The sequence below is a fragment of the Neolamprologus brichardi genome, chromosome 12, assembly GCF_056152115.1.
Source record: "Neolamprologus brichardi isolate AB-2024 chromosome 12, ASM5615211v1, whole genome shotgun sequence".
Lineage (NCBI taxonomy): Eukaryota > Metazoa > Chordata > Actinopteri > Cichliformes > Cichlidae > Neolamprologus > Neolamprologus brichardi.
The window spans coordinates 29,360,194-29,375,930 of NC_142115.1; the positions used below are offsets into that span (position 1 = coordinate 29,360,194).

Here is a 15,737-nt window from a genome sequence, read left to right on the forward strand (position 1 = left end):
AGGTATTAACTTCCACATTCTCTTTGTCATTTAGGAACAGCACTGGCCCATTGTAGTAGCAGAAGGTGATGGGCAGGGGGCATTGTTTCGAGTAGAGATGGTCATCTCTGAAACTTGCCAGAAGTCAAAAAGGAAGAGTGTGCTGGCATCTGGAGTTGGAAATGTTATAGTTAAGTTTGGAGCAAAAAATGACGAAAGAGGAGTGATGGGAAGAGGGGGGCAAGAGGATGGTGGAGGGTTGGATAACAGCACCAGTGAACAACGGACAAAAGATGGAGGAGAGTGGAAATCCAACAGTGCAGCAGTGGACCGAGAGGAAGGAGCCATGAGGAAGGTATGGAAAAAAAATAATAAAACAGTGAGGAAAGGATATTTTTAAGAGTATTTTCCTTAAACTGTAGTTTTAGAGTTTACTCACATTGGATAAACACATTTAATCATCAAAGTTTAGTTTGTTTAAGTAGTGTAATCACTGTGAGTGGTTGTTAAGTACACCTTCTCCATCCAGGGCATCCCAGTATGTCACACATATAGTCTGATCATTATCCATGCCTAGCACAGAGCTCCCGATGTTTCCTGCCTCTGTGAAAATTGCTGTGTTAAATATAGTAAATAACATAACTGTGACGCAGAGAGGACAATAAGTCGCTGCGCAGTGTGTGAGCAGGCCAGCAGGAGAATGGGGAGAGGGAGTCAGTCTTGTGTAATAATGCCGTATTCACGTGAATCCAAATGAATATACAAAATCCACATAATTTAACCATTTACTATATCTGTGTTTTCATTTCCATTTTCAGGTTAGCTCAACAACCAAGAGTACAGTAACCCATCGTGCTTCTGGTGGCAAAGGTGCTGGTGGCGGCAGCAGCAGTAGTCGTGGCAGTGGCCCCAGCCAACCAGGCGACTACAGTAGCTACCCAGCACCAGTGGAGGTACCGGGGACTGGAAACAGTGAGCTAACCCAGCCCACTAGAGGCCTGTCAGACCTGGAGATTGGGATGTATGCCCTTCTGGGAGTATTCTGCCTGGCAATACTGGTTTTCCTCATCAACTGTGTCAGCTTTGCTTTCAGGTAAAAAAAAAAAAAAAAAAAACCCTGAAAACCTAAACATGTTACTCAGCAACAAAACATGATGCACATTAAATACAGGCAGGTCCATTATGGTTAGTTAATATATGGGTGAAATATAATGTAAAACTGAAAGGATCTATGAACCAAAAAGCTGGTTTTGACAGGTAATCTGTATGGGCCTAATATGCCCATATTAGGTGACCATTGTCTATTGGAGGATTAAAATTTAAGCCAGATCAATGTCTTGTACATAGCCTTTAAGTTAAAACCTGTAAGAAAGCTTATTCATTGCAAACAATATTTAATGAAAGGCATAAACAGCTTTGCTCAACCACATTATTTTGTGAGAGAAACCTTTTGAGAGAAGTCAATTGAAAATAAAACAATTTCAAGTGTAGAGATTGTTGTCTGATTTTTCAAGATCCCATTGATACACTCATTCTTTACTTTTTAGAGAGGTAACTACTGCTCTAGTCGGGAGTGAAATATTCATATCAACAGGCTAGTTTATTAGAAACACATATCACTGAGCCTAAACAATTATAAAAAAATAAAAAATAAATAATGAATTACCCTTACAATAGCAGGAATGTTCAATGAGCTTATTTTACCTGTGATGAGACTGCATCCTTCCAGTCATCCTTCCTCCCGCTTTAGCCTCTAAAATCAGTTGATCAATATTTTCACGACAAATGCAGTAATCAGTTATCTGTTCTTTTCTGATTCTGTCCTCTCCTTTTTGTTTCAAAATGGCAGAGAACATTAATTGCTCTGTGGCTTATTAAGTGATCAGTGGAAAGCAGCGGTGGTTGGCACAAAAATCCAGCATACCTCTCAGATAAATGTTTTTGTATTAAACATGTTTTATGTTCTCATATCCTTTGTGTGCTGCTATTTTGTGTGGATTTTAAGAGACAAATCACAAATGACTCTATGATTCTATGTAAGTTGATAGTTCCCAGCAACCCCAAACTGGTTAAGCAGTTTGAGAAAATGGATGGATGGACGGATGGATAACAGACCCGTGATGCATCACTTATTGTTTTGCTAGTACCATGAAAACCTAAAATTGGACTTAATTCTCCTTCAAATTTTCTTGAGCTTTTTAGTGATATTTTGATGGGGTAAAATCCTCAACTTTTAACTGAGTATTAATTTTTGCAGTCATTCCTTATATTGTCTGATAATGCCTATAGATTATAGTCATGAAACTGCATCTGTTTAAATGTTTACCTCCATTGATGATTCATTATGAATTTTCCTCTGCAGATACCGTCACAAGCAAGTCCCAGTTCTAGAGGCAGGAGGCAACATGAACCATGCCCACGACTGGGTGTGGCTTGGCACTGAGGCTGACCTTTTAGCAGACCACTCTGACCAATGCCAGGGTGGCGTGCCGGATGAGTGCACCACCATAATTGACCGCAATGAAGGGGGCTACGAGGAGAACAAGTATCTACTGAATGGGGCCGGTAACACCTTGGTAATGGGCATGGGCACTATAAGTGGGAGCGGTGGCAGAGGTGGACATCGGGGTGTCACCCATGGACAAACCTTGCCTAGATCCGTTCCAGAATCGCATCAGTGCCTTTCAGCAATCACTACTGGTGGCAAAGATGCTACAGGTCAAAAGGAGCATCTGAATAATTCCCCCCAAGCCACAGCTGCAGCTGCTGTTGCAGCGGCCAAACGCAAACGCGTCAAATTCACATCTTTTGCCACTGTTCTGCCCAATGATAATTCAGGTGGTGGCCCATACACCAACTCATCAGTCCTGGTGACGAATGGGAGTGAAGATGATATCAAGTGGGTGTGCCAGGATATGGACCTAGGTCAGTCTGAAATCAGAACCTATATGGAGAGGCTACAAGACAATCTGTGACTGATGGGAAAGAAACTGAGAAATGGCGGGGCAGAGGATTAGTACAGTAGGGGGAGAATGGACAATGAGTACAATTCACCTATAATGCCTTTGCAGTGGATATATGGAGGGAGAATGGGAGGGATATAGGAAGCGTGAAGGGAACATAAAGTGTGATGATGTGTCTGGAAGAGCATCTAAGAGACATTGTGTTGGGTTGGGGACGCTTACATTTAGCATCCCTTAGGCTATGAAAGGCATCACTAGCTCACACTAAAATTAATGGTAGCAAATAATAAATAACTTTGAGTTTTTTTCTGTTTTATTTATTGTGAAAATATTAGTGTAAAAATCAATAATAAAGTCACTATTGTTTTAAATGTTTACTTTCAGAAAATTAGTAAACCATTGTATAGATACTTACAGTAAATTCAGGGTACGTTATTGGACAGACATTTGTAAGCCACTTTACATTTAAACGAGGATGGGAAGGACTTACATCATGTCCTGCCTTCAGAAGTCTTTTTTACTCGTGTGGTATATTGCCAACCTTTGCTGTGGCCGTTGACTAATCATTGATCTACTTTTGATATACAAACATTTACCTGCCGAGTCTGCAGAATGGTTACGTAACGAGTTCTCTGACGAATATGTGTTGTTGGTTTATCATGTGACCCATTTCTTATGGCATTTCTCATAAGTAACATGTGAAATGTAATAAATATATATATAGTCCAAGTACTCAACTAGAAATTCAGGCATTTTGCAGTTACTGGTGGGAATTGCCATTCAGCTCTGTATTCAGGCAAATGTGCTCTTTCTTGAAACAACAGAGTGTCTTGAGAGTTGGAAAATGATGTATCTTACAAAAGACTGTTTCTCCCTTGGATCCAAGACAGAGGCATTTATTCTTGCACAATTACAAACAGGAAAGGACATTAGCCATATTTGAGGCTGATTTTCTGTTTTCCCTGCAGCCAACGATGGCTTTCTCCCTCTATCCAGAATCACTCCTGTCATCCCCTGGCCCATCTCCTTGTCTGTGATTGGACAACAGTAGAACATTTGTGAAGTTAAAAAAAAAGAAAAATACACACGCAGTGAAACACTGAGTGTAAGGGGACTGACTGAAGTGTCTCATATTAAAAAAAAGGAAGTGGTTGGGCTTTGCAAAGCCTGACTGAGCACCTAATAATGAAGATTATTAAAAAAAAATGTACCACATAGGCAACCAGACAGGAGTACCTACAATGTTGAACATTGAGATAACAGGATGTACTGAATGACATGTGAATGGATAATGATAATGGAATGGATACCTGACGAACAGATATGGATACGTACCAGCTTGTTGAACATTATTATGAATATATTGGGTTTTTTTCTCCTTTTGTTTGTCCTTTTTGATAAATAGAAGGTTTTTATGTTTTTCTTTGTTATGTTTTTCCCTAATTTGGGAAGATATTAACTGTAGCTTTTTATTTCAGAGATTTATTAAGATTTAAGAATATATGATCCTTTTTTTCCTTCTAGATACCTATTTATTTGAAATCATGTTTGAGAGGGTGAGGAAGGAATGACAGGGCAAGGACAAAGACTGAAAGTAATAGGCCTGCTGGTGAATGATAGCACATAAAAGAATAAGTGGAAAGAAGGACTCAGAACAGGCAAAGGTTGCCTCACCTTCGTTAAGCTCAGGTGACGAGTCATGAAGAACCGACAATAAAAAAGGAGAACTGTACGATGTTAAGATTGCAATATTTATTTATAAATGTGTTACTGTTTCAGAGTACACTGTATGTTGTAAATAAATAAACATGCTTCAAAGTGCTTGTGAATAAGATTGCAGGCCACTAGCCAACAACTTGGTGATATTTTGTACATTTTACAGTGCAAATATGGTACACAATACTATCTACCACCACAATGTGAAAGTGATCTTATGGGTTCTTTTTTTCTAAAGATGTTCTGGTCTTTACTTCAAGTATTGAATGAGTTCTTGTCTTTGTACAGGGTAGAAATCAGTTTACCTCCGTGAGATGTAAAAATGGAGGCCATTACACTCAAAATTGTTTGAGAAGGGCGAGTCTCAGAGGTCCATTTAGGAAAGCAAATTAAACCAACTGTCACAATGTTTTTTTTAGTGGGCTCATTCAATTGAAAACAAGGGCATAATTTTGATTACTAAAAGCATCTCTATTTTCAATCATTTGTTAAACAAGAAACATTTGAAAAATACACGCTGGCATCAAAACACAAATGATTGGGTCTGAAATGGAAAGAATTGGGAGCAAAAAGAAAATGCAGTGTAAACAGACACAGATAAGAGACCTGAGCTGATGCCAAATGGGGAATAAAAATTGCCGTATGGCCTCCACCAAAGCAATAGATATTCTGACTGATGATGACAACTATACTGTATGTTCTGGACACATTACTGTATCTATCCTACTCTGCTCTCCGAAGTAGTTATAAGACTGCTGTGCTCAAAAGGAACAGTCAAATGGATCCTAGTTCAATAGCTGCTTAATCCATTTTACCTACTTTTATTTTTAAAAAAATATATGGATGTCAACTTAAAAATTTGAGAGACTGCAGATTTTAGCTTGCACTGTATTTGATATCAAAGAAAGAAATACACTGTAAAAAAATATAACCATGTCAGCAAAAACCACAATGTACAACACGCTTATTAAACTACTGCTAGCTTGTCCTGAGAGAAATAGTTTTTAACTTATTTGCCTTTACAAATATCAGAGATAACCTCTCTAATATTGGCTGGTCTTTACCTCATCATATAAATCACCTTGAGATGGCTGTTATTGTGATTTTGCTATATAAACTGAATCCAGTTCAATTCAGTTGAAATGAAATAAATTAACTGCCACAACTGGTAGCTTCTAGAGAGTAGAGTTAACTCATGTTTGGTGCCACCGGTAACATTGCACAGATTTAGGCAGAATTGTAAATGCAGAATCAAGATAACTTTTTAATTTTGTTTTTCTTAGAAGTCATCTTTATTGGTAAATTAATGCCTTATATCACATGGCAATTATTTTTCTACAGATTATTCATTTAATTTTTTGTTTTGTTTCTCATAGTTGCACATACTACTAAAATGATTAGGTGTCTTTTACAGTCAATATTCAACATGCGCCACAGAAATAGTTGCCTTATTTTTCTGACAGAAAATGAGCACTGCTTTGTTTTCAGAAAAGTTGTCTAGCTCTGCAGATGTCCCTTGCGATTCCAAATCTTGCTAGAACATTCCAACATAGTATTAGTCGTAGACAGTATAAAAGATGGTTGTAGCTTCTGGGTTGTGGAATATGAAGCCAATGCAGAAGTGCCTTAAACCTAAAATATACTCTGTCACAAGGCCACCAGATGACAATAGCTGTTCTTGCAGAGACTTTTTCTTATATAAGTCTACTGGAAAAATGGCTTTCTGTTTTGACCTGTTTTGATCTGTCTTGACCCAATGTGTTTATGAACTTAGTTGCTCATTTTGGGTCGCATTGAATGCAAAAAATAAGCCTATTTTATAAAATCTTAGTCATTTTTTAAAAAAAAAAAAAAGAAGAGTATTATCCATGGTATTCTGCCATCACGCTCACTGCCTAAAAATCTATCAATTATAAGTCATTATTCAGTGAGGAAATCACATTTCTTTAAAACTAAGATGGCACAATAAAAGCACTAATCTTAAGGCTTCATAACCAGTGGATTACATCATAGTAACTACTTCCACCTTTTACACTGGCTGTGATACCAGTAAAGTTGTTTTCAGACCAGTGCACATGACTTCTAAAAATATGCATTTAAAAAAAACTATTTCTCTTTGATAAAGCCAGCTGATAGCAGTAGATCAAGCAAGCAAAAACATTCTTTTATAGCAGGTACATTTGACTGCTGAAAAATCCAACCTCACCGGAACAGGTTAGATTTTACAAAATCTATTACACTGTTATATAGTCACACATGGGCAGCAGTTTAATATACTACAGAGTAGAGGAGGTACTAGCAGACATGAGCCCTAAAGTTGCTTTTTTTTTTTCCTTTTAATTTTTTCGTTTTTTTCTTTTTGCCTATTGTCATTGTTTAAAATTGGTTAATGGAAGCTAATAAAATCCCATAACCAAAAAACTGGCCGACTGCTCCTTGTTTTGTTTCCATTTATCTATACATTTCTGCAAAATAAATCAATTAATTACTTAAACTAAAAAAATAAAAGCCTTTGGTTTTTTAACATGATAATATCATGATTTTACTCATACTGCAAAAGGCATGCACGTGCACAAAGAGAAACACACCAATTTTTTTAAATTTTAAATCCTGTTTTTAAACCTCTCGTGGGGCAAAGAAAACAGGAATTTAGCCTTTTATCCAAGCAATAAATGCTCATTTTCCAAAACACAGATTTGGTCTAAACTGAGATTTAGATGAAGTTTTTTTGCACTTTATAGAAATTTTCTGCTTAGTTGGGGCTAGGCGTAAACCATGATTTGGGAAACTGTCTGTTATTGGGATTGTCTAAAATGAGATACGACACTAATCAAGACTAATCGATTCTCATGCTTTTGGACTTAAAAGATTGTCTAAAACTCTTGCTTGTGGATGATTGTATAAACTGGTGTAAAACAGCAAAAAAGCAATTTATAGACAAAAAAGAAAGCGCAAAGCACGTTTGTTTTGGAAAATCTTTAGACAAGGTTTACAGCCCTACTCTTCTCATTTGTACTTGTGCAAAAGGTTAGTCAGCCATTTTGTCTGAACAAATCAGATCAACAATATCCATTATTTAATTAGGAATGAGCAGCTCCATCATAGACGACTCAAAGCAACAAAAACAAAATTCACTGATTAGCATTCCTTGGATCAGAGATGGGAATAAATGAAAGCACATGGTAAAATCTTTAGACTTCTGTGATTATCCAGGTCAGAGCAGAATCAGTTCTGTTCTTGGTCTAATGGATTCAGTGTCTGGTAGCTTTTGATGTGGATGGGGATTGATAAGGATTTACCAGTTCCGATTCCATTATCAGTATTGCTTATTGTACCAATTCCTTAGCAATGTTTATTGGGTTCTCACTGGCTCCACTTTGATAGTGACCATCATTGCCAAGCAGCATATCAAAGGCATTACATTCATGCAATTAACTGCATGCTGTGTGGTTAAATGTTGGTGCATGTTGGAGGTATTTCCCTTCTTTGCTGTCATTAGTGTTGGGGTCATTACTCAAAAAAATAAACTCATATAAGTTTTCTCTTAGTATTTAGGTATGAACACAAAGCCAAAAACAAAAAGCAAAAACGAAAACCAGCATAGAGGCACCACAAAACGATCGCCACAGTGATTCTGCTGTACAAACATAAACAGGTAAAAATGGAGGCTGCAGCCTGACTGCTCATCAGTTTGTTACCTATTGAAGTTCAAGGTCTGACTGTTGGGTTGGAGTCGGCAAACATGCAGCTTTAACATCACTCTGAGTTCTTGGCTAGCTTAGCATTAGCGTGCTGTCTGTGCAGATTCGTGCAAAGAGTCAAAGTTGTGTTAGCAGTATAATGCAGCTGTTTCTGTCCTAGATGCTGTTTCCACTTTACCATCACGCTCTCATCCTTTTGTGCAATAAAAATTAAAAGTTATTATGCTCAATTTGCAACAGCTGAATGCAATGAGAATGGGTTCTTATGAGTCAGTTAGGAATTACTGTGTGGAATTACTGAAATTATTTTCCTCTATCTTTCTTTTCATGAAGCAGATAAGTGTCAGATGATTACATTTTATATATAGACGTTATCCCTGGAGGGCTTAACCCGGGGGTTGTGTTCATAACCTGGTTAGTGGCTCTGGTCGCTCTCAGAGGTTGTTCTCCTCGTGGCCGCGTGCAGCGGGGCTAGAGGATGGTCTGTGCTGGCGGACGGAGGTTACTGGCCTGGTGGCCTGGCTGCCCCTGAGTGGATCCGGGGCGGGCGTGGGGGTTTGGGGTTCGGGGGTGCTTCGCCTCCGTGCTGGGGCTCTGGCTGGGCCTTGGGGGCTTCGGTCCTCGTCCGTGTGTCGCCGAGGTTGTGGGCGGGTGGGTGCACGGGGGCTCAGCCCTGGCGCAGGGGGCCTCTTGTGCATCGGCCTAACCGGGGGGCTCTTCAACTGGCAGGGAGGTTGTTCCATCTTTGCAGGAGTCCACTCTGCAGGTGGGGGAGAGACATAGGAGAGGTGGAGAATAAACTTAACCTGGGTGTCTGTGTCTTGTGTAGTCTGGGAGATGATTGAATGTTGGGGTGGGTACAGTTTCCTCTGCGGTGGGGTAGGGTGGGCTGCCCCGGGTCCTGTGGGGCTTGGCGGTGCTGCTGCCGTAGGCCCCGGTCTGGATGGGCCTGGGCTCCCTTGCCTTGGTGGATACCAGAGGACGGGGGTGCCTATTGGGGTCAGCGGGGGAGCTGGCCCTAGGGAGGGACACCCTCCCCTCCCTTCTTTTCCTCCCCATCCCCGGCTGCCTCCCTCTTCCCGCTCTACCACACCCACCCACACAGGTAGGGCTTTGGGGTGCGGGTGTGTCACCAGGGTGCAGGGGAGACATTCCCCCCCCCCTCTGTCCTCTTCTGGCCACCTGTGCCTCAATTTTATCTCACAACTTAGACATCCACATTACTTACACTCTCATAACACACACACACACATATATATATATATATATATATATATATATATATATATATATATATATATATATATATATATATATATAGGGCCTTGAGGGTGGGCACGTTAACGGCGTCCAGTAGACGGTCTGTGTATTCAAACCTACCTCTGGCGCCGGTGCCCACCTCTCAATTTTAAATCCATGTAGACATTGAGGGTTCTCGGGAGGGGCCGTGCTAACACCTGCTGCTCTCTGGCAGCAGCACCATGCTCTCCCTTGTTTTAAACACACTTTAGAGCAACACGCAGCAACACTACACTTGAGCGGGAGGAGGAGGGTATGGGGTCTTAACACACCCCCGTTCTCTGCTAGCCATCGGGGCGGGGGGGCTGGGAAGAGATGCTGGCTGTCCGATTGGCCTCCCTGCTGCTGCGGAGCCTGGGGCGGTCTGCTGGCCTCCACCCCGGAGGGAAGGGTAACATCTCTTGGGTCTGGGTGCCGTTTCCCCCTCTGGGGGCGAGGATACCTGGACCCGGGGTATAGAGTATGTTTGGGGAGTGTGATTGTGTGTACATGTCCATTTACGTTTATTCCTACGTTGGGTGAGTGCTGAGTGTTTGTATATGTGTGCATGAGGGTGCGAATGCATGTCTGTGTCTGTGTGTGCCTGTTTGTCTGTGTCTATATGTCAGGTCGGGTCTTAGACTCCACCTCTCTGGGAACTCCCAGGCCCTCCAAGTGTGGAGGCCTATCTCCCCTCACCACACTCCCTGCCGGTGACTGATGCCCTCAGGGGTCGGTGCATTGTTGGTTCTCGGTGTCCGGGGCTGGGTGCTCAGGTCATGTGCCAGCTCACTCCTGGTGGCTACTTGGCGGGGCCTGGCGCCTGCTGCTCAGTCAGGCCTCTTCCGGGGCGCGGAGGGCCCTCGGGCCTCCGGCCTCTGTGCCTGCGGCTCGGTTCACTCTGGCACAGCTGGCTGCCGGCAGAGCCGACGAGCACGCCGGTGCAGCCCCCTCTGGTTTCTGCCCGGTGGCTACTGGGTGACCCCTCGCCTGGGTATCCTCAGCCCTTCCCATGAAGGTGGCACGGATGCCCCTCCGGTGGTCCTCCTTGGGCTCTTGCACTCTGGGACCTCTGGATGTCTGGGGCCTGGATCTCCTCCATGCCTGCTTCATGCCCTGGGGGACAGGGCTATGGCTCTCTACACCCTCTTGCAGACCATTACATGGGGAAACCATTTGAATACAAGCGTGCCGATCCACACAGGTGTGCACACAGGTGTTCACTGTTTGTAGACTTAAATCACACCTTTCTTGGCTGCTACTTCAAAGCACATTGTGCGCTGTCTGTCCTGCGTGCTGCACAACAACATTCAATATTTACTATTTACTGCTGTTTACACTTAGGTAGATTAATGCGATGGTGTTGTGTATAGTATGTTGCTTTGTTTTGTTTTGGTTTTTTTGCTTGTTTTCTATTCTTTTTCTCTCAACAGGTGATCCCGGAGATATTTTTTTTTTTCCCCCCTTTCTCACTGTCCCTCTCCCCTTCTGTTTTTCTTTTCCTTCCTCTTTCTTTCTCCCTTTCCTATCCCTCACTCATGTCTGTCCCGTCTGTAACAACTGAAAATAAAATAAAATAAATAATAAAAACAAAGGTCGATCAAATGGACCAATACGGCAATGCCATGATGATCCATTTGGCAAAATAAATCCATTGGGTATCCTTGTTGGTCTTCAGACAACAATTCTGACGGCTAAAGAACCAAATGGGACAGGCAGAAGAAAAAAAAAAAAAAAAGATGATTACATTTTATTAAGTGATGATTGTACCCAGAGGCCAACTGATTCTTTGAGAACCTTTAGTAACTTTAGTAGGGGGTCTAATCACATACGATTTCTATAAGCTGCCCTTGGAAGGACCAGCAGGAATTTTGATGATGGAGAGGCATTTACACCCAAAGTTAATTAAGATAAAGGTTTGTATAACAAATATATTTGAAATTAGAGCTGTATGATGAAATATACATTTGATCTCAAATACTTATAATCTATTTATGATTTTATTGCCACTCTGCTGCTCTAATAATGGTTAGCACTGTTGCCTCAGAGCAAAAAAGGTTACTGGCTTTATTCCCTGTGGCTGTGTAGGTTTCCTCAGGTACTCCAGTACTCAATAACCATTCAAAAGAAGCATAGTCTGCCTGGAAATAATAAAATCCTGACTCACTCACACAGTTTCTTTACCTACCATGGTAAGTGTCTTGCTTTTGTCAGTTGTGCAACGTAATGATACCGATGGATAAAGAGGACTCGTAAATTATTTTCCCTTATTTTTCTGCTAGCTTTTACCTGTAAGGCTTATTATACTGACTTGAAAGAACTGTACTGTTTTAAAAAGTGTAAGTAGGTGGTAGATGGACATTTGTTTCAACTCATTGCTCTACACTATTTAAAAAAGTAGACCTGAAATGTGTACAAAATATTACCACCATAAACTTAATTTCTAGGGTATCAAATCCTGCCAATTGTCAGTGACAGCAGCATCTCACTTCAGTGTGGAGGGTTAGTAATGTAAAGAAGCATATTTCAAGAATTTTTTTCCCATACCTTGAACTAAACATGTAGTTTTTAGTTCCTAAACCCAATCAGTTACCAAAATGTGTGAATTTGTGAAGGCCAGTAAAAACAAAAAAAGTCAGAGGATAAAAAAAACAAACTATGTAAACAAAGTGAAAAACACAACATTTCAAAACAAGACAAAACCCTCCTGACAAACAATCCTGTAAACACCTCCAACCACTGTTTTACTGATTTTCTTGCTCTTTAAACAGGACTGCTAACCTTCAGCATCCGGCATTGCTGCACACACTGTCAGTAATCAAAAGCAAAAGATGCCTCTGACATTAACTATGACTTTAATCTTTGGAAAAGTATGGCATCTTTGATTGAAAAGTCATGGAGCGGGCTTTTAGTGTACAATGTGTAATAAGTAAAACATATTTTAATGTTTTGTTTTCAGACTGCAATATCTGTGATGGGTTTTATTTTCCAAATAGTCATAATTCCTTTGTTTTATAGAGTAACATTTCTGCCATTGAAAGCTTGGCTGTTGACAGCTTGGGCATCCACATTCTCATCTACAGTGACAGGATTGCCACCCAGAGATAGAATTCTAATCACCAAAGAAAAAAAAATGAGAGACCTGTATGGTGGGCCCGTCAGAAAAAGGATTGGCGATGATAAAAAACAACCTCATGCAAATCAAAGGCATCCAGAAGTGTAATTGAGGAATCAAAAGTGGGCACTGAAATACAACAAAATCGGAGCTAGAATGGATATGAAGAAAATCACCAATGCAAGAAATACTTTGGTGGAACAAAAAAAAGTTGATCTTTCTCACCTATAGACACATCAGAAAGGGCTAACTTTTGTATAATGTAAAGGAAACGTACTACTAAATGGAAGATCTTAAAAGAGAAAACTGGAGGACTTCCTTTCAAGATCCCGAATTCACCAGATATAGTGTTATTTTAAGTATAAGATGATATGTAATAGTGATGACTTCACAAACCAGTGGAGTTTAGCTGGCTTATCCACCATGCTTGAGAAACTGTATACAGTAGTTGCAACAGAGAAAAGACTGCTGGATGTAAGAGATATTGAATTTCCACTACGTTGTGCTTGCTTGGTATATATTTTTAATAAAAATGCATTCAGAAAGAATTTGAATTTCTATTTTTATCCTTGGTGCTTATTTAGTTAGGTAGATAATTTACTGGACAAAGGTGCATTTTAGCTAGTTTTTGCCTAGCTAAAATGTATTTTAAATGAAACAATCAAGATATGACTGAGGTGACTTTGAGCTTTAATTCAAGTAGTTTTACAAAAAAAACAAAAAAACAAAAACCATTAACTGTTTAGGAATTAGACTCATTTTCATACATAGTCTCCATTTTTCAACAATAATTGAGCAAAATATAATTTTAAATACACTGATTAGTTTTAATACTTACTCTGTGTTCCTCCCTTAAGATGCTCTGCTGGGCCCTTACTGCATCTACCTTCAGCTGATACTTATTTGTGGATGTTTCTGCATTCAGTTTTGTATTTAATAACTCAAAAGCATGCTCCACTGAGGTCAAATCAGGTGACTTGGCCATTGAAGAATGTCCAAATTCCTTTCCTCAAGAAACTCTTGAGTCATTTTCATAGTATGGTTTGGGTCATTATCCATTTGCACTGCCAAGTGCTTCCTGATCAGTTTGGCAGCATTTGGGTGAATCTGAGCAGAGACTACAGCCCTGTATGCTTCAGTATTACAAATATTAGTGGTTCAGTTACATTGGCAGTCATGCTTGTCATGTTACAAAACTTCCTCTACTATATTTGACAGATAATATAACATGCTTTGTATCATGATACTTTAAGGATACAGGGGATTTCTTCCCTTTTTTAGATGCAAGTTAATTTTAATTTTTCTGACCAAAGATTGTTTCTTTGATTGTTTGTTTGTTTGTTTGTTAGTTTTCTCCAGAACTGGATAGGCTACATATTAATTGTTTTCTGGCAAACTCTAAGATTATAGACCTTGAAAATGATATGCCTTGGTCTTTCTTGGCTTTTGGTCTTGCTAAGTTGCCCAGTGCATTCATTCTTTTTAAGAATATAGCACATCATTGATTTAGTAACTTGTAGTAAGTAAGTTTTAGCAGTCCCTCTTTTGTTATTTTTTTTTTCCAGAGTAATCAGGGCATCCCTCAGTTGCACTGACATCTCTTTAGGCATCTTTTTTTCAAATTATAGCTATAAAATACAAATTTACAACAATTTGTGTAAAACCCCAATCACACACTGATTGCTTATTTAAAAATCCATTGTGGTGGTTTAAAAGAAGCTAAACTACAAATACTGTGTCTTTGCTCTGCAAATTATGGACCTATTTGAAACGATTGGCACTAATTTGCACTTGGGGAAAAAGGGGTTGTCAAAAATTCTTAAGCAGAGGAAAAATCCAGAAAAAAACATCCAGCAATTTAACTGCCCCATCACTACTAAAGAACAAAATACCTTCCTTTTGTAGTTTAAATAGCACAGAACTAAACTGGTAAACTGACCTACATGTGAAGAAATTCTGATTCTAAATGTAGAAACAAGTAGGGAAAAACTGACAAGCTAAATGTATGAATGAACTGTGTATTCATCTTTATATCAATGCTAAATCAACAGAATTCCCTTTTCTCAAGTGTTCTGTGGGGGCAGACAGTAAATAGAACAATTTTCAGAAAATGGCTTTGAACAGGTAGACAGGACAGAATAAGTGACTCCAGATGATAACAATAACACTGGAAACCCCCACATGAGCACGCTGCATTAATAGCTCTGTTCTCTTTATCTTCAAAACTGCTCTCTCTGACTCACACACCTTTGCGTTGGCTGTATAAATGCTTTTACATCAAACAAATAGACCTTCTCGGGGTTTTTTGTTTTTTAAATGATTATTTTTAATAGAAATGTTCAGAGTACAGGGGTGTGTTTGTTTTCCATCCTGTTAATTGGTTAGGATTAACAGGACTGCTGTAATTAATGTTCAGCTTCATTTTAAAAACATTATGCACGTCAGATATCTTCCTGTTCTTGATAGTGTTTTTGTAAGTGAAAGCTTTTTTTTTTTTCTTTTTAAATAACTATAAGCATGAGGTGTTTGGTAACTTTTATTTTAAATGTTTATATTATTTCTTAGAATAATAACAGTTACATTAAAACGACATCATCCATTTTATTAACTTTAAATTTTGCACATGGTTTTCAAAAATAAGAGCTACTTTTTGCTTGTCAAACACATGGAGCCATGAGGATGCAGCAGTGAAATGCATTTTGCACCCCAGTGAGAATAATCATAGGGGAAAACAAGAGCAGTAGTCCACATCCAGATGCTCTATTACTCTTTAGGAGTAATAAGGGTCACATAAAGCCTCTCAGGCCATTTCTCCAAATATCACCCTATTTTCCTCTACTATCCCAATGAAGCTAAAATGGGCATGTGTTGCATTCTGTCTGTATTAGGACAATTTTTTCTTAAAACTGTAGAAAGTTGTTCGTAGTATTGTGTATTATGTTGATTCAATTATCTAAAAATTACAGCTGAAGTTGTGGTAATACA

General features: G+C 39.6%; 1 protein-coding gene across 1 annotated transcript in view; it reads left to right on the forward strand.

The window, feature by feature from the left end:
- Window positions 1-5,510, forward strand: part of si:dkey-215k6.1 (transmembrane protein 132C) — a 257,482-nt gene extending 251,972 nt beyond the window's left edge. Inside the window, exons 14-16 of the mRNA XM_006790028.3 lie at window positions 35-334; window positions 798-1,072; window positions 2,342-5,510. Coding sequence (XP_006790091.1) covers window positions 35-334; window positions 798-1,072; window positions 2,342-2,954 — 1,188 coding nt within the window. The 3' untranslated portion in view covers window positions 2,955-5,510. The remainder of the gene's footprint in view (window positions 1-34; window positions 335-797; window positions 1,073-2,341) is intronic.
- The last annotated feature ends 10,227 nt before the right edge of the window (window positions 5,511-15,737 follow it).